General features: G+C 36.1%; 1 protein-coding gene across 1 annotated transcript; it reads left to right on the forward strand.

The window, feature by feature from the left end:
- Window positions 1-266: 266 nt before the first annotated feature.
- On the forward strand, window positions 267-24,772 carry LOC136027351 (NADH dehydrogenase [ubiquinone] 1 beta subcomplex subunit 5, mitochondrial-like). Its single transcript, XM_065704509.1, has 4 exons — window positions 267-434; window positions 17,562-17,782; window positions 21,804-21,907; window positions 24,571-24,772. Exons 1-4 carry the CDS (start codon window positions 392-394, stop codon window positions 24,716-24,718), a joined length of 516 nt encoding a protein of 171 aa, XP_065560581.1. The 5' UTR covers window positions 267-391; the 3' UTR covers window positions 24,719-24,772.
- Window positions 24,773-26,582: the final 1,810 nt, after the last annotated feature.

Raw genomic sequence — 26,582 nt, forward strand, 5'->3', positions numbered from 1 at the left:
AATACTGGATCCAGGCTTTCTGAAAAAGGGGGAAATCATTCAAGAAATTTATCTTGGTTATTTGGAGTGGTGGGCAAGGATGTCAATGCCTCTTTTCCTTTAGGGCGGCGGGAGGATATGGGGACATCAGAATCATGCTGACGATTTTTTTAGCGAGAAAATTTATATTGCCACAAGACAGTACAACTTTAAGAAACTATCATTAAAAAGCGTATTGTATTATCCTTTATACTTGTCTCTTTGAAAACTATTTTAGAAAAGCAAATAGTACCACAAAAACATCTATTTTCACTTGAGCAGCACCACAAAGTGGTCGCCGTGGAGCGGCAACTCTGGGCTCAGGCATTAGTTTTAAGCAGATAGAAAAAGTTAAAGGAAAATCTTCTACAAAATGGGTGCATTTTCCAAACTTCTAGGAAATGTAGTTAAAGCAGGTGATTAATCAGTATTTAATTTCGAAAGTAAAGGAACTCTCAATTTGGGTAACTCATTCATATGTGTTTAGTATATCCTATATAGCACGTTTTTACATTTTTAAATTCAAATAAAGCGATTTGGTAGGCTAGCATACCTTAGGCTAATTATGCTTGGAGATTCCTGGTAGCATTCTTGTCTGTAGCCTCCTCTGAAGGAGACTGTAATAACAGAAGGTAACAGTTAATTGGTATCACTCTTCTATAGGGAACATCTTATTAAAATAAAAGTAGACTAGTGCCCTTGAATTTCTTATGCTCTTTTCAAATATAATGATCACCTTTCTGACAGTGAGGCTCCTGAATACTTAATGCAGGGCTTCCACTTCGAAATTGTCAAAAACATATTATCATAACCAAAAAACATGAGAATGTTGAAACTTGAAAAACATGAGATTTTGCATGAGAATTTTCTTTTGTTTATATTTTGAATTCAGTGTTCAAATGAAACCCAAATTTGGCAGCAGATCACTATATCACTCAGTTCTATTTAAACTCAGCTTTCAACTAATAGGCATGTATTCTGCACTCCTAGTAGTGTCTGGTTTTTACTCACTGGGGTTTGGGGCTGGTTTGGTGTTGCACCTACAAAGGAGATTCTTGGTCTCATGTATTTACCACATCATGCTTACTTCTTACTAGAACCTGCCTCCCAAACAAGTTTTGGGGAGTCTACAATGATGAGGAAAAACTAGCCACTAATGAGCCCAAAAATGGGTCAAAGAAGTCACCAGCAAATAAGAAAAAACATATATAGGGAAAAAACAGCTTTTTTGTCTTACATACAAGTTGTATAATACCACCAATACAACTTTTATTGGTGGTAAAAATGTCAGTAATAGAGAGACAGAACAAAGTAGAATCAAAAATATGTTTTAGAGTCTTAAGTCTGGTCTTCACCTCCTGGAACTTCCAGAGTCTGGGCTTCCAGATTATTTTTTGATGTCTTCTTCCTGTCATCTGGAATATGAACTGGTCCAAAAGTATATCAAAATAATCTGGAAAAAGGGGGCTTTTGAACTTTCAGGTTTCCAGAATTTTGGAGAATTCTGGAAAACATAAGGGGAGGGCTGTACTCCCCAGTCACTGTTCCAAATTTATTCATGCCTCAATATTCCAGATTCCCCCTTCCTCCATTCCCCCATGACTATCAGACTGAGTAAAATTTTATTTACAAGTCAGTTTGATCAGGTTCTTAATGCATTGATCCCTCCATTCTATCCGTTTTTTGCGATTTCTGGTCTCCCCAAAACAGAACAAAATAACACACTTAGAAAAGTAAAATAATATACTTTGAACACAGTGACATAAAATTTAAACACATTGGCACTTTGGAAACAGATTTGTCCCTTTGAAAACAGATTTGGTATGGCTGGCTTTGGCCCACATCTTAAAAGCCATCCTCCTATATTGTGAAGCCAATTTTACTGGCACTCAAAATTGTTATTTTGATATAGACTTGGCTATTAATCTGGCAAATACCAAATATCTATACAATCCATGAGAATAGTGTACTCAAATTTGTACTAATAAATAAATAATAAATATATTGGAAAAACCCGTCACAATTGAACAAAAGACGGATAAAAAACAAAAGAGAAGAAAACGCACATACAAAACACAACGAAACTTCTTGAAATGAAAATAATCACGAAGGAACTATAATACAACTATGTAAGAATGGCGGTCCACTGGTGGTTACTCGCTACTACTCTATCACGGTACTTTTCAAGACACGCTTCCACCGCAGTAAATGGGTCAGGTACTGAATACCGCCTCGTTAGGTAAGAATTACTTGTTCTTAATGGCATCTCAAGTAGGAACTTGAGGTACCTGAAGAATATTCTTCTTATAGTTACTTTATTCGAATTTGTAAGTAACTTCCAGAACGGCGAAACGTAAAGAACATGGGGTAAGGCAACAGCAACAAATATTTGTGCACGCAGCGACCTATTTAGATTACGCTTGGAGGAAACCGAAGCTCCATAAGCTGACCTGATCTTCTTCTCGATGTGCTTTACAAGCAGTGCTCGTGTATGCTGAAGAGTTTCACCGATCGGCAGACCCAGGTATACAATTGACTTAGAGGGCATGACCACCTGTGACCCTAGTTGGATTTCGGGTTGAGAGGCATTCCAGTTAAATAACAGTACTTCACATTTTGTCACATTAAAACTCAACCCAATTTCATCATACTCCATCTCCAAAATTTTAAAGTTAGATTCCAAAGAAGACAAAATTCTTGAAAAGTTTAGAAGGTCATCTGCAAACCCAACTAGGGACACGTCAATGCCTTTAAAAATACAGCAAGGGGCCACTTTTGACTGGGCCGTCGATATGCTGTTGTTGAACAGATCAGGTGATGATACGGCTCCCTGTTTTATACCTTTCTTCACCACAGCAAACCTACGACTTAATTTACCTGACAGTTTAATACGGACCTTGAGCCTACTATACATGTCGTTCAAGGGTTTGACAATAGCACGGTCAACTCCGGACTTTCTCAGCTCAACCATATTCTGAGAATGGATACCCGAATCAAAAGCCCGCTGTACATCATATTCACCTATAGCTAGGCTTTCTTTCGAAATGTGGGCATCCAGTAGAACATTTGCAGCTACATGCAAGGCATGGGCACATCCTAAGCCAGCTTGGAATCCAAACTGGTGGGGAGGCACTTTACAACTAGCTTTAATGTCCGAAATTATGAGCTTTTCAAATAGCTTGCAAAACACAGATGATACAGTAATGGGTCTGTATGACGATGGTTCATGAGCAGGTTTACCCTTTTTCAAAACTGGAGTGATCACACCTAAACAGAAAATGTCCGGTACAATACCATGTGTTAGTATAATTTGGTAAGCTATTGCTAAATGCTCCGATAGAACTGGACCACCATTCAGTAGGTGTAGAGCACAGATTTGGTCGGCACCGGCGGATAATTTCTTCTTTAATTTTTGACAAAGGTGGGTTATTTTCGCACTAGAAATCACGAGGTAATTATGCTCTTTCGTCATAAGCTGATCGAGCTCTTCGCTAAACTTTTTATTTTTCACTTCATCTGGTGGGGAGAATTCAGCAGCAAAATAATCTACCCATATTTCCTCATCTATATCACTAGCATTTTGTCCCGTACTTTCTACAGGCCTGGCACGGAGCTTCCAGACCAAATTAGGGTTTTCAATGATTTTTGAAACTGTTTCCCGTTTGAGGCTACTACGATGTTTTCGTAGCTCTTTCGCGAACCGCCGTTTTGTATAAACCCGCAATTCATTGACTACCCCGCTTTTTGGCCGGTCGCACTCGTGCCAAACCCCCAGCCAGAACTTGGCAGCTGCTCTTGCCTTCACAAGCTCACTGTTAGAGGCCCATCCTTTCACTCGCGACCCACGTCGGACGCTACGTAATGGGACAGCAACCCTTTCAGCTACTCTCAAGGAGTGGCAAATTTCGTAGAAATACATGTTCAGTTGCAGGCGTATCTCGCTTTCCGTTAGGTCACAATCCCACTGTAGGAGGTGGAAAGGCACTTTAATTTTCTTCAAAATTTGTTCACAATTGAGCTGGAACTGCTCACGGACTACTTTTTTCCAATCACGTGCTGGCTCAGGCTTGGTTTTTGGAGCACACTGGGGACTGACAGCTGGTATTGCAAAAGAGAGAGGTAAATGATCCGAATAGGCACCGTCAGATCCAACCGAGACTGACTCTAGGTCCAGTTTGTAAGTTACTACATGATCAAGATTTGAGACGGTTTTTGCGGTACTGATATAGGAATAGCACTTATCCTTCTTAGCAACTTTAAATCCGCTTGGTAAGGCGTTCAGCAATAGTACAGCCCGAGGGCAGGAATGATCGTCGAGATTGCAGTTAAAGTCACCAAGAATTATAACAGGGCATGATTTCTGGACTAAACTGAGGAGGCACTTTCCGAGCTTCTGGCATGCTTTTGCAAACTTCTTTTCTGAAGCGATGTCATTGTAATTGGTTGGTAAATAAACATTTACGAAAAACACGCCATGCATTTTGGCAGCTTGGAACCATTCATTCTGCTCGACACACACGGGGGGCCCCGAGTTAGAGCGCGTGATTATGGCTAGGCCACCAGAGGGACGACCCCGAGTCCCAGATCTTCGCGCAGGTTGAACGAGGTAATGCATATCCGAGGAAAACTTTAGAAGGTTTACACTATCATCGGTCAGAAAGTGTTCCTGTATGCAAATACAGTTATATTCTTTAGAAAGGTCAGTTAGAAGGGGGATTCTGTCCAACACTTTACCGTTCATATTCCAGCAGAATATTCGATTTTCCATTTACGTGCTAGTGTTAGGCTGGGCTTTGTTAAAGGGACAAGCAGCATGGTAGCAAGAGTGTCTACTAGAGCCGCAGTTTAGGCATTTTTGCGGATTACTACATGGGTTGTCCTTACTAGAGCTGTGACCATCGCCACCGCAGCGCGAACACCTTTCTGGTTGCGAACAGTCAGCTGCTAAATGACCAACAGCATGGCACTTGAAACACCTCCTCGGTAGAAAGCGGAACTCTTCAATCCTGAACAGTTCTAAACAAATCTTCAGCGGGTTCGCGATAGCGTTTTCAAGTGTTTGTCGACTTGCATAGAATAACTTGAACGCTCTCGTAGATCCGCATTGCGCCACTTTGTCGCAACCAGCAATTTGACAGAGTTCACTCTCGCTAACTGAAGAGGGTACTCTTTTCATGATACCGACAAACTGGGGAACTTTGACTTTAGTGGTTATGTTCTTCCTTTTCATTGCTTCTGCAAGTTGGGTAGCGGCATCTCGAGACTGGACAAGAATCTTCCATTCATCGTTGCTACGTTTCAGAGTAAGAGAATCGGAGCTTACGTCGCTAGGGCAAACCTTTGCAAAGAAGTCTTTCCGGGATTGTGGGGACGTTAACTCAGGCGGCATATCGTTTGCTTTCACAACCACCGAGTAAAGTGGCTTTGATGGCGGATTCGCTGCTGAACGGGGAGTGGGTGAGCCCTGGGAAATAGCGTCGCTTATGGTAGTACATTGCTGCGATACCCCGGCGAGCTGCTGAGCACACTGTTCAGATGCAAGTTTGATCTTATCCGCGATAGCCCCTAATCCGGCATCAAACTTTCGACACATCTCGTTTACTTTTATTCTCACGCAGGCACTGACTTCATCAGGGCAGGTGGGCACTTCCTGCGGATCAAAAATTACGAAAGTAGGCAAGGGCTTTTTCTCTTTAGCGCAAAGGGCTAGGATTTTCGCCATTTCCATCACGTTATCAGAATCGTTTGCCGTTTTCCGATAGACGTAATCATAACCAATCTCATTGGCAAGCGTTATAAGTTTCTCCTTCGCACTAAGAATTTCAGCATGATCAAAGAACTCCACAGCTCGCTTAACAATGCTTTCAATTTTGTTCCCCGCTTGCATGGATCGCGTGAGAAAGTTCAGTACAGCATTGCGTACGAGAGTCCCCATCGCTTACGTCACAGCATTCAACGCAATTTTCGGATAGCGTACACAAGTATAAGGGAAGCGTCGGGACCTGCTCACCTATTCCCCGCAATTTAAGGGTAACTAAATACCAGCAGGTACGTACGGCTCTTGCGGCGGGCACCCGCCCCTCTTCTGCTTACAACCTGTGTACGTTTACCTATCGGGAATATTATTTCGCGGCTCGCTTTGCATGGAAAATTCTTCAAAAGAATTTGATTTTAGATCCAGATAATTCTTCAGACAACCAATCCTCACTCGACAGCCGATGAAATTCAGCAGAGTAACCTTGACTAGACTGAAGCCTATGCTGAAGTCATTTACTATCTAAATCTCTTGACAGAGGTCTTGTAAGTTTAGCCTAATTAGACAAACACATTTAAATCACACAATCTTCAATTCTCTGGTCTGTTGGTGGCTTTTTGACGAAATTTCACTGGACTTTGAATATGATAACCAAACTTTCCAAACGTTTTCGGCTGCCGACTTTTTGGCTGATTTTTCAAATTCGCCCAAAAGAAATTATATTGGCAACTTCGGAGCGGCAACAGCGACAAAAAAAAAAAAAAAAGTCGAAATCAGGACACGTTGAAATCTCTAGGGAATTACACTTATATATCACCAACTAGAAACAAATCAAACACAATAAAAATCCAAGGTAAGTAAGTATAGTATAACACTTTAGGGTCTATTAATAAGGAAAATAACACACTAGGTATGGAAAAATGTCTTTGACTTGAGGCAATAGTACTTACCCTTAAAAAAATCCTTTCACATAAGGTAAAGAACATCCTTATTGTACACAAATTATCCAGTGAACCTGATCAGATCAGATGAAGTTATAAACTGAGAATTAAATCAAATCAACCCTTTTTTGAACACAACAATGGTGAGTCACAGGACAAGCTACCAACACATTCATTAATTAAGGTTTGTGGAAATGAAATTCCCTACAGATAATGAAGACATATTTTGCAGTTTGCCAGAAAATTGCAAAAGATCATAAATGTCAAGTTAGACAGTGCTCAAATTCAACAGAAATCAGAAGATTATATGGAATGAAGGTAAATATGAGAAGAAAAACCTGAATATCTCTAAAAACATGAGAAAAACTTGAGAACACAAGACAAATTTTTTTTCACATGAGAAATCTTCCGAAAACATGAGATCTCATGGGAAAACACGAGAAGTGGAAGCCCTGACTTAATGGCCTGATGTACATCTAAGATGTACAATAAAATACTAAACAACTTAGGCTATATCATTTCTAAAAGCACTCTATTTAACTTTATTCCCCCTCCTCCCTCTCAGCCCCTCAAATATGACAAACAATACTTTAATGCCCAGCACCTAAGAACCCAAAACATTTACCAGAACCCATTGCACCCAGAGCTCTCAACTTGTAAGATAACCAAATATGAAATATGCAAATCAAGTTATTTAGGATACAGGAAGTTTTTATTTTTTCATTTTGATTAACAATTTGACAATATTTTTCAATTAATCTAGTAAAATGATGGCATAGATATAGCCTATGTAAGAATGCTTAAAAATCCAATTTTTTTCAACACCTGCTTTCTGTGTTGGTTTTTGCAATTCCTCAAAGAGTCCTAATAAGCTCAAGTTACAGAAGGGAGATTGTCAAGTTCTGGGCTATGTGGCTTTTGGATGTGACACACATTCTTAATGAAAAGATAAATTCCCATTGATACTTCCAAGAGAAAAAAAAGCCTAGGGTTTCAAAACAGATGATTCCCAGAGAAAGTTTCTGAAAAAGTAACTCTGAATTGAGGTATCTGTTTGGTTTGCTTTGAATCTAAAAATACATAGAATAGGTGCTAGAATTTTCCTTCTGAAAAATCCCCTCTGCTCAAAAAATTTCTTGTGTAAAATAGCCCACCTGTCTCCATCATAAAACTTGGTATAGAAAACCACCATGGAAAATAATGTTATATCAAGTTACAAGAGTGTGAATTTGGTTTTCCTAGGCACTAAAAATATAACCTTTTGTAGCACAGTGGATTGATGCTCTGCTTGGCAATACAGGGCCCAAGGTTCAATCCCTGCTGCAGCAAGGTGGGGTGACAAGCTTGCCACTTGTCCCTGTATAAACACCCAGCAACTGAAAGTTTGATTCAACACCCTATGTGCCAGCAATGGCTCTGGAGGATCTATATCCTTTTTATCCTTTATTCTAAAAAATACTCCAAATAGCCTATATCTTTTGACTCTGTAGTTTGACCAGCTTTCAGGTATATTTTTTGCAAAGGGTTATAATGTGCTAAATTAGATTTGACTTCAGCTTGATTTGTTTTGAGAAACAGAATTATAAATGATGTTATAGACCAATTCCAAAACTTATGGGGCTGACCCCTGGCCCTTTATGGTCCAACCTCTCCCCTCCAAAAAAACTGAAAGAAATATTAACAATATTTTATTCCAAACTTATGGGAGCTGAACCCTGGCCCACCATGGCTCAACCCTCAACCCCCCCCTCAAAAAAAATATTAACAATATTTTATTCCAAAACTTATGAGAACTGGCCCCTGGCCCTCTTTGGTCCAACTCCCCTTCCTCTCCCCCCAAAAAAGAAAATATTAACAATATTTGCTAGAATTCTACTGATATTTTACCAGGGCCAGACCCACCCAGCCAGAGAAAAGCCCTGAAATTGAAAGCTCCATTAACCTGTTGGAAGTCAGGAGCAGGTGTTTATACCCCCTCCAAAAAATACCTTCCCAGACATTTCCCTCACAGAAAACTCCCTCCATGAAAATTTTTTATTGGGTATTTTATATGGGGAGGTATTTTTTTTTGGGGGGGGGGTGTAAATACCTAAATTTGATTTCAATGGATTAATAGAGCTTTCCTCAGGCCATAGAGGGCCATGGGACAGCTCCCATAGTTTTTGAATTAAACTTTGTCAATATATATACACACACACACACACACATATATATATATATATATATATATATATATATATATATATATATATATATATATATATATGTATATATATATATGTATATGTATATATAGGATCCTTCCTCTGTCTCGCCTGCATAGGATTGAGGAGACACAGACTTGGCAATTATTCTTGCTGTGCTCTGCTTCCCACCTGGTGTCTTCTGCACATAAACTGATTGCCCCAGTTCTACTGATGGCAACAACCTAGACACTGTGTTGTAGTGATCCTTCTGCTGTTTTTGAAGAAGCATATGTTTTTCCATGAACTTACGTATGCTAAGTACTTTCTTTTTTAAATGGAGGGAGGTACATGGTAGAAGGGACTTCAGTTGACAACTCATTAAAAGTTGAGATGGCAAGGCTATCCCATCCACAGGAGTGTTTCTGTAGTCGAGCAGACCTAAATATGGGTCTTCATTATTTTCTGACACCTTAGTCATGAGATTCTTTTCTGTTCTGACTGTTACCTCCACAAGACCATTGGACTAGGGATATATTGGGCTTGATGTTTTGTGAGTGAATCCCCATGTCTCTGCAAACTCTTGAAATTTTACTGAGGAATACTGAGTGCCATTGTCAGAGAGGAGCATAGATGGAATGCTATACCTGGCAAATTGGGCTTTGAGTTTAGAGATGATGGCACTTGAGGTAGTGGAGCCAAGCTTGTCCACTTAAAAAAAAAACTACTGTGATAATCAACTGTCACTAGATAGTCATTACTGTTTAGTGTGAATAGGTCAGATGTGACTTTTTGCCATGGAAGAGCCAGTATTGCATGATTGATCATAGGCTCCTTTTGGTTTGATATCATATTTCTGGAACAAGTTTGACAACTTGGGACATATCCCTCAATGTCCACATTTAGGCCTGGCCAGTAGACTAGCATTCTAGCCTGTTGTGTTTTTTTGCTCTAAGATGTGCAGCATGGAGCTGCTTCAAGATGTCTGGCTGCAATACCTTTGTTATCACCAGTCTCTCGCCTTTGAATATGACATTAGTTGACAGTTCATGTCAGATGTTCCAGAACAGACATGCCTCTGAATGGCATGTCTTTTTGCACTTTGGCCAACCTTCATGGATGGTTTTCAATAGGACACTCAGTTGACTGTCTTTGACAGTTTCTTCCTGAATTCGTGCAATTTTCTCATTGCTTATAGGTAATCTATATATATAAAAATAAGTTGTATGTGTGTGGATCTGTGTGTGGATCAGGTGACGTCATGTTTGTCCACATATGACGTCTGAATTATTTCACACTAATACAAAAGAAGAAAAAAACTAAAAAAGGTAAAAACTACAAAAAAAACTAAAAAGAAAAAAAAAACTAAAAAAGCTAAAAAACTAAAAAAAACTAAAAAAAAGGTAAAAATCTAATAACTAAAAAAAAACTGAAAAAAATAAAAAAAGACAAAAACTACAAAAAAAATAAAAACTAATAAAAAAACTAAAAAAGCTAAAAAACTAAAAAAACTAAAAAAAACTAAAAAAAGGTAAAAAACTAAAAAAAACTAAAAACTAAAAAAGAAAAAAACTAAAAAAAAGGAAAAAACTGAAAAATAAAAGAGAAAAAGAAAACTAAAAAAATATGAATAAATATATATAAAAATAAGTTGTTTGTGGGTTATGTCTGTCTGTCTGTCTGTCGAGTGACGTCGTGTTTGTCCGCATATGACGTCTGAATTATTTCACACTAATACAAAAGAAGAAAAAAAACTAAAAAAGGTAAAAACTACAAAAAAAACTAAAAAGAAAAAAAAATAAAAAAGCTAAAAAACTAAAAAAAACTAAAAAAAGGTAAAAAACTAAAAACTAAAAAAAACTGAAAAAACTAAAAAAAGGCAAAAACTAAAAAAAACTAAAAACTAATAAAAAAACTAAAAAAGCTAAAAAACTAAAAAAACTAAAAAAACTAAAAAAAGGTAAAAAACAAAAAAAAACTAAAAACTAAAAAAGAAAAAACTAAAAAAAAGGAAAAAACTGAAAAATAAGAGAAAAAGAAAACTAAAAAAATATTAATAAATATAAAAAATATAAATATAAATATAATATAAATTAGCAATCAACAAAGCACCAAGACACAAATGACGACCGGGACACAGGGAGTATAAATGACGACCAGGACATAAGTAAAAAAAAAACTAAAAAAACCAAAAAAATGGTAAAAACTACAAAAAAACTAAAAACTAATAAAAAAACTAAAAAATCTAAAAATCTAAATAAACTAAAAAAGAAAAAAGGAAAAAAATAAAGGAGAAAAACAAAACTAAAAAACGAATGTATATACAGACCGGGACACCGGGATACAAATGACGACCGGGACACAGGGAATATAAATGACGACCGGGACACAGGGACACAACTACAATGGGGACGCCGGGGGGCACAGGGGGATATAAATGACGTGCGGGACACCGGGACACCGGGACACAAGGAATATAAATGACGCCCGGGACACTCAAAGAGAAATCACAGACTGGAACACCGGGACACAAATGACGACCGGGACACAGGGAATATAAATGACGACCGGGACACAGGGACATAACTACAAAGGGGACGCTGGGGTGCACAGGGGGATATATAAATGATGATGGCGACTCAGGGAATGGTCGATTAGCAATCACCATCAACAAAGCTCAAGGGCAATCATTAGAATCATGAGGTATAGATCTGAATACGGATTGTTTTCCCATGGACCATTATATGTTGCATGTTCAAGAGTCGGTAAACCTGACAATCTATTTATATGCACAGACAATGGGACAGCAAAGAATGTTGTATATTCGCAAGTTTTACGTAGTTAAAAACATATATATATATATATATATATATATATATATATATATATATATATATATATATATATATATATATATATATATATACCCCAACAGCTAGTTGTCTATAAATCTGATGTACATAAACATATATCTCTGTCTCCAGTTTAATGTCAATATCTGGGAGATGCAGATGGGAGAGAGCATTGGCAACTGGTATTTCTGAACCTGGTAGGAACTGCTGGTAATTGTATGGTTGAAGCTGTAACATTAGCCTTTGTACCCTTGTAACATTAACCTTATGGATAGGGTTTGAAACAATTGTTTCAAGAGGGCAGTGGTCAGTGATTACATTCACACGTCTTCCATACAAGTAGTGATGGAAGTGCTTGAATCCATACACTAATACTTCTGCTCAGTTTTGCTGAGTGCACAGGATGCATAGGCCACTACCTCTCCATCAGAACAGAGATGTGCTCCCAAGCCATGACTGGAAGCATCAACCTTCAATTCAACATTTAGGCTTTTGTAGTTGAAGAAGGGGATGTTTGTTATGATAGACTCTTTAAGTTCTATCAGAGTGTTATCATTTTCTTGGCTCCACAAGAATAGCTTGCATTTGAGTATGTCTTGATGGCTTTTGTTTCTGATAGAAAGGTCTGGTATATATTTCGCTAGGTAATTCAACATTCCCAGGAGCATAAGTAGCTCTTCATGACACTGAGGTCTCGGCATTTCTTTGATTGCTTTTAGTTTTTCTGGGTCTGGTTTCATGCCATCTTTAACAATTATATGGCCAATTAGAGGGTTGCTGTTGGTGTCTGAATTGTGTTGGTTGGTCCACAATCTGTATTAGTAGGTTGTTGGCAAGGGAATTTATGACAACACAAGATGGGCTACTTTGGGGGAGTGTACCCTATTCCTTAAACCTAATTGACGTCAGGCATGTTGAAATCTCAAAACAGAAAAACAGTTGATTGCCTGTTTGAACTAATTTTGGACAATGGACCAGACATGGATAGGTATGAAATAAATTGATCAGGGGCTGATGGACTGTGGTAAGTTACACCTAGTATAAATGATTCCAATCCAATATGGAGTTTGAAACAAAAATTCAAAACCAAAATACTAGTAGGGTGAATAAGAAGATAACTCACAGTTTCAGCTCTCAGTCAAGTTCTGCAGTTTATAGCAACTCCTTTACAGCATTCAGAGTTATCCAAGTTGCTACACAAAATAAATCCAGGGATATGAATATAAAATTCCTTCAACTTTTGCTCTGAGTTTTTTGGGCATGTTTCACAAATACAAATAATGTGTGTATTAAAATCAAAACAAAAAGCTTTGAGTTTATCAAAGTTTGGAGCAATTGAATCAGAATTTCTTTAAAGCACCCGAATTGCTTTTTCATATTTGTTTATCTTCTTAGTAATGTTGCCAACAGCAGCAAGTTGAGCTACAGGTGTTTTCCCTTCACTCCCAAAATTGGCAGTGAGAACAAAGTTATTTGTCTTTATCTCCTCCACTATTTCCTTTCTTTTCTGGCAGTCCTCTTTGGAGGCTATGTCATATTTTTGGTGTGGAAGAGCTTAAGTATTTTTGTTTTCTGCTTGCTTGAACTAATAGAAGTTCAGGTGCAGAGTTTTCTGCTTTTGACAAGTCAAGTCAAATGTTCTTAACCAACATCAACGTTGAACTCTTTCTTTAGGAATTCTCATATGAAATGTGTGTCATCTGCTTGAGGTGGTATGTCATATGCAACGAGTTTCAGGCATGTGTTGTGTATATTTTGTTCTTGCCTGATATTTTTATGAACATTGGCTTCTAATTTCTCAGCAACAACGCGACCCCCTATGTTCCCTGCTTCAGACATATACCCTTTTATTTTGATGCTCTCCTCAAGATCTTGAATTTGGGCTTATGGTGTCCAAGGATGTACATGTCTTGTCTGAGTGATACAACCATGTCTCACATTTCCTCTTGGTGCTAATTCAATGTACTTTGTTAGCACTACTGGCCTTACACATAGGGCACACCTAGACACTTCCCAATTTATGGCTCATCTTATTCAAATTTTGATATTCCACGTCTTACATCAAGAGGCCCTCGGCACTAAGCCCTTCATCACATTTATCGCACGAAATGGTTCTTGAACGCTCATCCATAGCACAGGCTTCTACTGCAAACCTGTCTGTTTTTGTGGGCATTGCAGTGTTTGACTATTTTGTGGCGGTTTTTCCCAGGTTCTTAGTGGCATTATACAACCACGACAACGTTGTTGGCGAGCCATTGAACAAGCTGAAACAGGTGTTTTTGATGAAGCAGGCCAAGGGCTAGGAGAAGGTCAATTAGAGGTCACAGACTTGCTCACAAAGTGATAGCAACAGAAATAAGGCTAGTGTCCACTTTAACCAAGGATTTTCTCTGTAAACAGTCAGTATGATATCTGAGTAAGTTATCTATTTGAAACTTCAATTGCTTTTTAACAATACTAATCACTGTTAAAGCAGCTTGAATGGTCTGCTGGACGATCCACTTCTCATTGAACAGACTAAACTGGGTGTAACTAATCCAGATAGATTCTGTTTGGCAGCTTCTTCTCAGTAATAACTGGCTTTAAAATTCTCGCGGTAGATAGAACCTGTAGGAAGTGTGGGTACTCGAATCACATATCCCCAGCAGTTTAAGGATTAAAATCCTTCCAGTACCAATATGACTCTTGATTGTTTGCTATTACTCTTTTCAAAACAGGCTATCTCTGAAAATACATGAAAAACGGCTTGGCAGACTTAATCTATGACGTTATGGAAAAAATATAATATTTGGTAACTGCATACAGAAAGAAAAACACAAGAACACGTCTGTTTAACATAAACAAATAATATGCATCTATCCCTTGGGAAATAAACAATATAAATATCTGCTTCCAAAATCTGAGTATTCAGTTCAAAACACTGTAGTAATCTCCTTATAAATTATCACTTATGATACCACATAGTTGGAGATATCACAAATAATGAGAACAAATAGTTTTATCTCACTATTTGAGGTAAATTTTCCAGGCTTCAAATTTGTGCATCCATATGGGTTTGTTACCATAAGGTTTTGACTAGTCTCTGTTATTTTAATATTGAGACTGGGTCTATGAAAGCAAATGATAAAGAAGATTAATAAACAAATGATTAATAAACTTGAATTTATTAAGATTCTTCTTTATTCATGTAGGATTATTCTGAAACTTCGAAATTTTGGTAACTCTCTGTGAATATCAAGGAGTTTTGTTGTCCTGCTTCTATGTATGAGTGGCAGGAATCAGAGTACAGTGGTTCCCTTTTTTTATCTGGAATTAAGGAATCAGTTTTTCATAAACTTGAGTCAGTGCATGTTTAAGGAGCTCTAAAGAACTGTCAGGAAAAGTATTTTCTAAGAAAAACTTGGACTGCCTAAATGATATTTAAATGACTGACCATTTATTTGTGTATACTTTCTAAAATATTTTAACAAGATTCTACAGGTAAATTTAGTTTAATTTTACAACACAGCAGTCATTTTGATATAAAGATAGATGAACTGGGATCTCTTTCTAAGGTTGTGGACATATTTTTGTTAATAGATCCCAAACTGATAGTGATTTGTCTTTCCTTTGGCATGTTGGCTGTACTGTTATTGTATTCTCTCTGAATTGAGAAGGTGAAAAACAAAGTTTTTCATGGGAAAGGGGACACCCTCTGCATTTGGTCTACAAGTATGATTTGATATTGTTGTGTGTTTTCCCCCATATTTGGTTTCAAATTTGCCTTATGCTGCTTGTTATTGATGCCAACTGGTATGAAGACCTGCACTGATAGGCCTTCTTTAAGGCCCATTAGCTTAACCTTATTCTAGGTTTTTGAATGAAATGTAATTTCTTCAATTCTTTTTAATTATTTTCTAGCTAGTTCCTATTTTAAGATTTTAAACAGGCATGTTAACCATATATAATGTCATTCATTTCATATATACACTAAGCCAAAAAAAATGGTTCATTTTCCTATCAAACAGTTTGTGGTAACAAACTATAGTAAGGAGTCACCCGGCTGAATAGTAAACGAAACTCTAAAGAACGGAATTTTGATCCTAAAAGATACATCAAAGGAATCAAATATTCATACTGATTTTAAATATATAAGTTTCATCAAATTTAGTCTTTGTCATCTAAAGTTACGAGCCTGGGAAAAGTTGCCTCATTTTGGAAAATACACCCCGTAAAAGTCATAGAATCTTAACGAAAATCACACTGTCGCATTCGGCGTATGAGAGAATCCTATAGCAAAAATTTCAAGCTCCTATCTATAAAAATGTGGAATTTCGTATTTTTTGCCAGAAGACAAATCACAGGTGCGTGTTTATTTATTTATTTTTTTTTTCTTTTCTTTTCTTTTCCCCAGGGGTTACTGTATCGACCAAGTGGTCCTAGAATGTCGCAAGAGGGCTCATTCTAACGGAAATGAAAAGTTCTAGTGTCCTTTTTAAGTGACCAAAAAATGGAGGGCACCTAGGCCCCCTCCCACGCTCATTTTTCCCCAAATTCAATAGATCAAAATTTTGAGATAGCCATTTTGTTCTGCATAGTCGAAAACCATAATAACTATGTCTTTGGGAATGACTTTACCCCCACAATCCCCAAGGGAGGGGCCGCAAGTTACAAACTTTGACCAGTGTTTACATACAGTAATAGTTATTGGAAAGTATACAGACGTTTTCAGGGGGATTTTTTGGGTTTGGGGGTGGGGTTGAGGGGAGGGGGCCATGTGAAAGAATCTTTCCTTGGAGGAATATGTCATGGGAAAAAAAAATTCAATGAAAAGGGCGCAGGTTTTTCTAGCATTACTATAAAAAAACAATGAAAAAATAAACATGAAAACGTTTTTTCAATTGAAAGTAAGAAGTAGCACTTAAACTTAAAAACAAACAGAGATTATTACGCATATGAGGGGTTCTAAAAATACTTTAGTATAAAGACCGAGGTATTTAGGAGGAGATAAATACCTCGCTCTTTATGCTAAAGTATTTTTAGTAATTTCAGTTATTTTATTCTATGGCCTTTCTGATTTAGGGGTCATTCTTAAAGAATTGGGACAAAACTTACGATTAGTGTAAAGAGCGAGGTATTAACGAGGGTACAAACCCCCTCGTACACATAATAAAAATATAAGAATATAAAAGTTTCTTATGTAAGTTAATTCTTAAGTTACGTATAGTTTTTACTAATAAAACGTTCGTTAAAAATTAAAAGTTCTAGTTGCCTTTTTAAGTAACCGAAAAATTGGAGGGCAACTAAGCCTCCTTCCCCACCCCTTATTTCTCAAAATTGTCTGATCAAAACTAAGAGAAAGCCATTTAGCCAAAAAAAAAAGTTAATATGCAAATTTCGTTTTAATAATTTATGTGCGGAGAGCCAAAATCAAACATACATTAATTCAAAAACGTTCAGAAATTAAATAAAAAAAACAACTAGTTTTTTTTAACTGAAAGTTAGGAGCGACATTAAAACTTGAAACGAAAAGAAATTACTCCGTATATGAAATGGGCTGTCCCATCCGAAATCCCTCCGCTCTTTACACTAAAGTTTGACTCTTTGCCACAATTCTACTTTTTAAAACACTTAAAAACTTTAGCGTAAAGAGCGAGGGATTGCAGAGGGGACAACCCATTTCATATACGGAGTAATTTCTGTTCATTTTAAGTTTTAATGTCACTTCTTACTTTCAGTTAAAAAAACTAGTTTTTTTATTTAATGTTATTAAAAGGTCTCATATGCATTTGTATTTCAGTTGCTAAAACTAATCATCTACCTTATATTTCAGTAACTGTTCAACAAACAAGACAGGCAGGAACTCACCATGTTATGCATGTGACAGCAACGAAATGGGTTTATCACCTTTGGAAAGATCTTGCCTACTTTTATGTAATGTTGGGTGCAATACCTGCAAGTCTCTTGATACTTTATCATCATGTATATGTTGGGCCTGCCACCCTCAAAGAAACCCCTCAGGATTATACGCCAAAAGAATACGAATATTATCAGGTAAGTGATCGGATTTAAGTATCCAGTGTCCCATTCTAAGTATATGCATTCTAAGTATGGCAGGGCAGAAAACATCAAAACAACGATTTTACGCCTGAATGTATCCACTGATTTTGGCCCCTAGTAATTTAATTTTAAATACATTTCTTGGTAAACTGCATTTGAATTCATAAAATCTGGCAAAAAGGATGAGATCAGAGTTACAATTTATTTGTAAGTGTAGGCCACTAATAGGCCTTTTGTGTAATAACTGTTTTATCAGTGGTATTGGTTTACTTTTTGGATTTACAATGATTCACTTGAGAATAAATTTTGTAAAATATATTTTAATTGCAAGTTGTATCACCCTAAAAAAATTCAAAGCAAGAAGAGCTTTCTCTTAAAATAAAACCTTCTCTACCCTGACAGTAATTTTTTTTTTATTATCTCCGTACTCCTTTTAAACTGATGGTGATCAGAGTGTTCACACTCCTGTTTTTGCAAAAACAGGGTAAACTTAAAAGGTTCCTGTTTTTTGGATATAAATGGCATGAAAAATTTTCATATTTTATTGTTTCTAAACATATACAGTCCTTTTTTTTAAGGATTGGAAGCATCAATAGTAGGAGTGTCTATGAGGAACTGTCCAGAATTAGACAAGCAGAATCCCTTTTAAAAAAAAAATTTCCTTTGTAAAAATGATTGCTTTAGTGTAGCCGACTACCCTGAGTTCTATTCATGGCTTCTTGAAGAACACAGGATTTGCTGATTTTGCATTAAAATATTTCGGTTCCTGATACCCGGAGCAAACCTAACATAGGTGTGAGTGGGTTATATCAATTTTCTTTGTTTGCTTTGTATCATGACGTAGTCGATCTTTTAAAATATATAATTCGTTATGTTTAAAAGATCTTAAATTAAATTTTGGATTTTTTTTTGATAATTTTGTAAATGAAAGGTAGTTCTTCCAAGGTCAAAAGATACCATCAAATGATACTGTTCTCAAATAGGTTGTCGTATATCTTCAATATCTCAGGGATAGCTTAGGGCATTAAGTGGAAACTTTCTCAAAATATTGAGGAAGATTTTGAAGTACATCAAAAGGCGCCATTGTCAATACGCTATATCTGCAAAAGATTAGGAACAGCTAAGGGTATTTGCCAAATATTGTCCTTTTTGGCCAACCGTCTAGGGTTAAACGGAAAGCAGGTCGTCCGTAGTTGTGGTGGGAGAATGTCGTAAAGAAAGATTTAAGGGAAATGGGACTTCCTTGGATGCTGTACAGAGGGAGGCTTTGAATAGATTAGGATGGAGGAGGGGCTTGCGTAGCTGTGTTGGCCTCAGGTGGCTTGGTGCTGTGGGGAGTTTTTAGTAGTAGTAGTAAGGATATTTAGTTGAAACCTCTATGGAATGTTAAGGAGGATGGTCAACTAAGTAAAAATGCACTATGTGCATCCAGGTTGTCAAAATAACGTGCCTTCAATATCTCATGGATGACTAAGGGTACTAAGATGAAACTTCTTAGGAATAGCTTAGGGTATTAAATTGAAACTTTCAAGGAATCTTGAGGGGATGTTGAACTAAATCAAAAGATAATATGTACATCCATGGTGTTAAAATGGCGTATCTTTAAGATTCCAGAAGAGTTAAGTTGAATTGTTTAGGAAATATGGGAATCAGTCCAAAGACAGGTTCTGCATCCAGGTTGGTAGAAGGGCATCTTTTCCATACTGCATTAAGCATTCGATCACGTCCAAGTCAAAATTAAAAGAGTTTAAAGATACTAGTATAACAGGATTGTGAAGCTCCAGATTTGATCATCGATAGTTTTTTTTTTTCAGTGTTGTTTGGTGAAAAAACTCTTATTAACGAAAATTAAAAATTCAATTTATTGGCAATAGCTCTATCCAGCCATCTTGATTATTATAGTGATTAAATAAAAAAACGAGTTTTTTGAAAAGATATGTGTTCAATAAAATCTTGATTTGCTGGAATTGAAATCATTACTTCACTATAAGTTACAGCTTGGGACAATCTAAGGATTTTTCCTCATGAAGCTCCAGATTTGATCAACAACAGTTTGTTTTCAGTGTTTTTTTTGTTTTTTTTTTGTGAAATACCATTAGTAACGTATATTAAAAATTCATTTTATTTCCAATACCTCTTTCCTGTCATCTTGATTATTATAGAGATTAAAGAATAAAGTTGTTTTCAACTGAAAGTAAGGAGCAACATTAAGACTTAAAACGAAGAGAAATTGTCCCGTATGAAGAGGACTGTCCCCTCCGTAATTCCTCGCTCGTTACGCTAAGGTTTTTTCATGCTTTAAAAAACATTATTTCTAATTCAATGGCCTTAGTGTTTCAGCAGTTGCTCCTAAAGAATTGGGAAAAATAAGTCAAAATTTAGTGTAAAGACTGAGGGATTCAGGAGGGGTGGTCTTCCATATATACGGAATAATTTCTCTTTGTTTTAAGCTTTAATGTTGCTCCTTAATTTCAGTTGAAAAAACTTGTTTATATTTATATTTAACTTCTGGTCGTTTTTCAAACTATGTCCAGAACCCGAACAAAATATGACGTGGGCTACTGACCCAATATGCCCCCGATTTCTTGTTGTTAAATTGTTTATATCAACATTTAAAAAATGATTGGTAGCGTCCTGCTCTTTCCCTATTTCTGCTTGAAAGTGAGAATTTTGGATTGTAAATAAAATTTGACAAAATTTGAATATATAGTAAACATTTTCAATGAACAATAGTTTTGTTGAATAAATCCTTAACAATATTTTTACTAAATAATTTGAGATGGATGGTAGGGGTATTATTATTATTCATATGGATGGAAACTCTGCATAACTTTTGATCTTCTACACGGCTGGTTATCTTGACCTCTACAATGGGGTTCTCGTCAGTTAACGTTTTATTTGTTTAATTACATTGGAATCTTGTATATAAATAGGAAATTTGCTGGCAAGGTTCATGATGCCCCGTTTAATCTTTTCACCTCTGTGCTGTTAGGAATGTGAAGATAATATTTTACGCTATGTAAAAAAAAATGTCGCGATGGCACTATTCAACTATGCTGAATCAAATGACTTGTCTCCAATTTTGATCAGATGTCTTTGGGGAAAAAGGAGCGTGGATGGGGGCTAGTTGCCGTCCAATCCTTTTGGTCACTTGAAAAGGGGGCTAGAACTTTTGATTTCCCTCAAAATGATTCATCTCTCGATTTTTTAGAACCACCAATTTAGGACCGAAGCAATTACAAATTAGTTGGAAAAAGAACAAAACAAAAATTAATAAAAACGTATCGCGATCTTTCTTCTGGGAAGAAATATAAAATTCCACATTTTTTTAGATAGGGGCTTGAAACTTCTATAGAAGAGTCATCTGATATGCTGAATCTGATTGTATGGTTTTCATTAAGATTGTTTGGATTTTTGGAGGTGTTTCCCCCCAACACCCCCAAAAATCCAAAAATTTTTGAGGGTAACATCAAACTGAATGAAATTTTTTTATTAGGAATCAGCATAAATAGCGAATTCCTTTGATATATTAAACTTTCGCGAAATTCCTACTTTTAGAGTTTTGGTTACTGTTGCGCCGAGTCGCTCCTTACGTGTAATTTGTTACCGCGAACTGTTTGATAATAGTAATAATTTTTTTTCTTTTTAAGTTCTATATTGTTTCTTTTAATTATTTCTTAATTGTTTAATAATTAATTTAAGTTTTATAAGTTTTATATTGTTTCTTTGACTTGTTTCTTAATTGTTTAATTAATTGATTAATAATTGTTTCTTTTAAGTTTCATCTTCGGTCTTTACTTTTATCAGAAAAGCTTTATTTTGTTTAATTAATTATATTTCAGAAGCCAATGACAAGTAGTCTTGTTTGTCGGGTCAGTAACCCATACCAAAGTTTTGTTGTTATCAATCAATTGTTGAAAGTTTTCAGTTAACATTTTATTTGATTGAAATTGTTCCCCTTATTTTCGTATTAATATGCGTTGTTTCCAAATTATAACATAGTTCGTATTTTCAGTACCCAATCCAGAGATTTTTAGCAAAGTATTGGCCCTCTTACCAAGAAAAATACGAGATTCAGCTGCACAAACTGTATCAAGAAGACTACAAAAGAAGAATGAGGCAAGTTGTATCCTATAATTTTTTTTCTAATTATTGCCGTTTTTCTCATCTATTGGTTATTGTAGAAAAAGTTTTGATTTTCGACACCATTTATTTCTTAGTTCATGGAAAGAACTTAAGGTCTCATTTTTTTTCTTTATTTGAACATTTTAAATTTGTTTAATAGTTTGTATAACTTAAAAAATTGTTGAATCAGGTCAATCCAGACGAAGTCGTTCCCTCTTTAAAAAATCACCAATTCATAGAAAAGCAGCCTCAAAGAACTTTTTACGTGACTTGAAAGCTGTTTTTAACTCTTTTAATATATTAACGCTTTTAACAAAATTAAGTTGCGACACTATCCTCTTGTTCTATTGGAAACCAAACTAAGTAGACTCGATGCCATTTGGCGTAATACAGCAGGATTAAGAAAACATCTTTCTAAAGCTGGTCTTTTTATTGACAAAGTTACAAGAATAAGCTGAAAAGAGGACTATAGAAAAGGCTACACCTTCGACTGGTGTTTCTTAATTAGTAGAAGTACTGGATGACGTGAAGTTTGGCTCAAGTCTAACATATGCTAACCCTTCTTGTCCTTTATTGTGTTTGATATTTGTCTTATGTGTGTTTGCCTTTCCAAAAGGTAAAGTTTGTTAAAACAAAAGGATTCATAATTCATCTCGTAAAAAAAAATAGTAAAAAGATCCGTTTATTAGTAACGCAAAATTTTTATCGCTAAAACTGAAAATTTTTGTTTCTATAACTTGATTTGACGAACTTGATGTAGAAAATTTGACCCCCCCCCATAAATTAAGATATTGTGATTATTAGATATTAGATACTATTAAAATATAGTTAATATATTGTATATTATTATTGATGCTAACGATTGCAGATATTATAATTTTGTCATTGCCCTAAAGATGTCAGTACTACTTGCAGATCATTTCATATTATTTTCTCTCTTTTCTCGCCATTATTAGATTGCCAAATTTTGACACTTCAGTTCAGGACAAGAAAGTTTATTCAGATTCAACCCTCTAGCGTTGCTGTGCATAGAGCCATGTACCTCCTATGTATTTGCTTTTTCGTTTTTTTTTTATGACCACTTCGCATGTAAAGGGTGGTCGTAGAAAATTGGACGGGGGATTATTTGATTGGTAATTGCCCCCCCCCCCCTCTAAAAAAAGGCCCATTTTTCTATTTGCTTAAACATATTCTTAATTCTTGGGCCATAGAGATCTCAGTGTAGAAGAAAAAATTGAAAGTAAAATTTGGTTCAAGCTGAAAAAACTTGGGCCAGAGTTTTTGTTTTTCAATTAGCTCAAAACTTATGTCTAGGAGTTTTTGGGTCATTGGACCCTTGTACGCAACAAAAGATGAAGGAAATAATATTTGTTAGCTTTAAAATTCAGTCCTAAAAAGAATCCAACAAACTTGTTTTTCTAAAAGGGTAGAACCCAGGCGCAAATCCCTGGCCCCAACTTTGACTGAAATCACAAAGCCCCAGGTAACAGCAATTACTACTAAATTATGTTCGTAAATATGCATCCTACTTTTAGTATGACCATTACTTTTGGGCGATGTTAAAAGACCGTTCAGGGAACACTGGATACGAAAAAGTCTGGATCTGCCACTTAGAATGGATTTACTTTTATGAATACGAATTGACGTCCTTGAGCTAACATAAGAATAACTTGATTTCTATTCACACCATCCCAGTTCAAAACTATTTTACTGAATTGGAACAGTTTACATAAGAACAGAATTTAAAATATGCTTCCTGTCATTGAGACAGACCTTCCAGTCAATTCAAAATGAATAGCTTCGAAGCTGACAGCTTTGATTCTAATGGATGTTGCTTGCAGTAAAACTTAGCAAAAAAATTTTCAGCACAAACTGACTAAATGCAGGTTTTCATATTGGAAATGTGATTTTATCCCCAAATCATTGTTTGTCGTAAGATGCGAAATGTATTTGAAAACTGGTTGGTAACGTGGGGTGAAAGGAGAAATAATGGAAATTTATTATGACGGTTCCTAATGGGAATTGGGCAAGTAGTTGGTAGTCTTGTTATCTTTTTAATGTTTCCCTGTACTGCAGTATTCTTGGGAGCCAGTGTTGTAGGTTATTTTCTTTACTCTTTTAATTCAAGTGGGCAGTGTTTTCCTGTTCGCAGTGTTTTTATGAGAGGCATGTTAACCCGCTTTCAATTTTCTTTGACCCGAATCTTTGAAATATTCCAGCCAGCTTGGAATACGTTTTTATTACAAAAAGACGATTATGTAATAACGGTGTCTGCGAAGTTATTGCTTAACTTTCATCCGAAGGTTGACGTCGCTATTTTCTCTTTATTCTTGTTTTACTTTTATCATATAGTCAACAAAAGTAGTTTCAATAAAGAGATACTTCCCGCTTTCAGAAAAGTTTAGGTTGGATCCAAACCTGGATTTTTTATTGGAATCCTAGTCTTAACAGTCAAAAAAAGTTTGTTTTTAATTAATCTGATGCTGCAGGGCACCAGTACAGTGCCAACTGGTGTTATTAGTTTTTTATTTCTCCTGAATACGGATTACAGCGCTAAAGTTTCGGATCTTATCAGTTCCCTGTAATCTCTGATGTTAAGTTAAATAGCAAATGGAATTCCTTTTTCTTTCTTCGTCTTTACAAGAAGTATTTTTTAGGATACTGGAAAAGAAAGTTGGACAACTCATGAAATCCAGAGCTGATTATAAAGGAGCATACTATGTTCCCATGTCCGATAAGTACATCAACAGAATGCAAGCTGATATCAAGGACGCTCATAAACATAACGAATATAACGGTGTGTAATTCTACTGGAATGTAGTGTACATATATTAAACAATTATACTTTTTACTGTTCCATTTAGTGTTCAGACTAAAGCAGGTCGAAATAGTATTTGTCTACGATATTTTGCACTCTGATGACTCAACAATAAAAGTTTACCGAGCAAAATTGCTGGATAATGTTGTATTGACGCCCAGATGCAAAATTATATTGCATATTTGCTAAATTATGAACGAAGGGTAATTTGAAACAAAACAAGCTTCTGTTAAATTTAAACTAACTGGTGCCACACGAGACTGGGACTAAGTTGGGACCGCACTTACCGGTTCCAAACTTGCCTACTTTTGGGCCCAAGAGCAAGCACAAAGAGTCGGCTCCTAAATACATGCAAATTTAGGTGCTTTTTCTTCTACAGATTATATTTAATCTTTAAAGTTGCTAGTCCATGGTGTGGCTGGCAAGCGGAGGGCTATATGGATTCTTGGGCAATTGTTAGATATTCAAGCACCCGATGAAGATCTTATTTTCAGTCATTATATGTCATAAATCCTGAAAAAAATTCGGCATGTCAATCACCTTGAGATCAGTCTGATTATTAAATTATGCGTGATTTTGGATACAGAGCTCTGGAACTTTGGGCCCGATGGAAATTTAATTATGGTCTGATCTTGAAGAGATGAAGATATAATTAACCAATACAGGAATGGGCATTGCCTTCTAATAAATTCTAGGGTAATCTCAGATCGATCATGCACGCTTATGATTGAAAAATCTACTCTATAAAAAAACCAGCAATCAAGGTAGCAATGTGGTTGAGATTATTGCTATCCATTGGTCGAAACAAATCAAAAGAAAACTTGGGTGATTTTTAGAATCGTTAATGATTAATCATTTAATGTTAACCATGGTTAATCAAAGACCATTCCTTGAACGATCACGAATCGAAAGACGCAAAACTTTTACAAATTTTTGAAGTTAGAGAGATGGTCTTTTAGGGATATAGACCCAAGATCCTTATGGACCTATAATCTTTTTAAATATCAATTTTGCTGGAAATCAAATACCATCTGCAAAATGTGTGTACTTCATCTAAGACAATCATACTGTAATCCCAATTATTTTGAATGATTAATCATTTAAAAGCACCAATCCTAAAATTATCTTGAGGGAATTTGTCAACATGTCTACATACGCGAAGCTGAGCTGGGAGGGGCCATCGTCATAGGGGGTTGAAAATCTTTCCATGATTCAGACTCAACCAAGGGTAAAATATCCATCCTTAATGAAAATTAAATGAAAAAAAACAAGTTTTTTCAACTGAAAGTAAGGAGCGACATCAAAACTTAAAACGAACAGAAATTACTCCGTATATGAAAGGGGCTGTTCCCTCCTCAACGCCCCGCTCTTTACGCTAAAGTTTGACCCTTTCTCGAAACTCTACTTTTTTAAACAATAAAAAAAAACTTCAGCGTAGAGAGCGGGGCTTTGAGGAGGTAACAGCCTCTTTCGTAGACGAAGTAATTTTTGTTCGTTTTAATGTCGCTCCTTACTTTCAGTTTAAAAACTTTTTTTTATTTAATTTCTGAACGTTTTTGAATTGGTGCATGTTTTGATTTTGGCTCTCCGCACATGAATAATTAAAACGAAATTTGCATATTAACTTTGTTTTGGCTAAATGGCTTTCTCGTAGTTTTGATAGAACGATTTTGAGAAAAAAGGAGTGGGGGAGAAGGCCTAGTTGCCCTCCAATTTTTTGGTTACTTAAAAAGTAACTAGAACTTTTAATTTTTTTACGAACGTTTTTGTTAGTAATAAATATACGTAACTTACGAATTAACTTATGTAACGAGCTTCTATATTTGTATATTTTCATTACGTATATGAGAG

This window comes from Artemia franciscana, chromosome 5 (assembly GCF_032884065.1).
Source record: "Artemia franciscana chromosome 5, ASM3288406v1, whole genome shotgun sequence".
NCBI lineage: Eukaryota > Metazoa > Arthropoda > Branchiopoda > Anostraca > Artemiidae > Artemia > Artemia franciscana.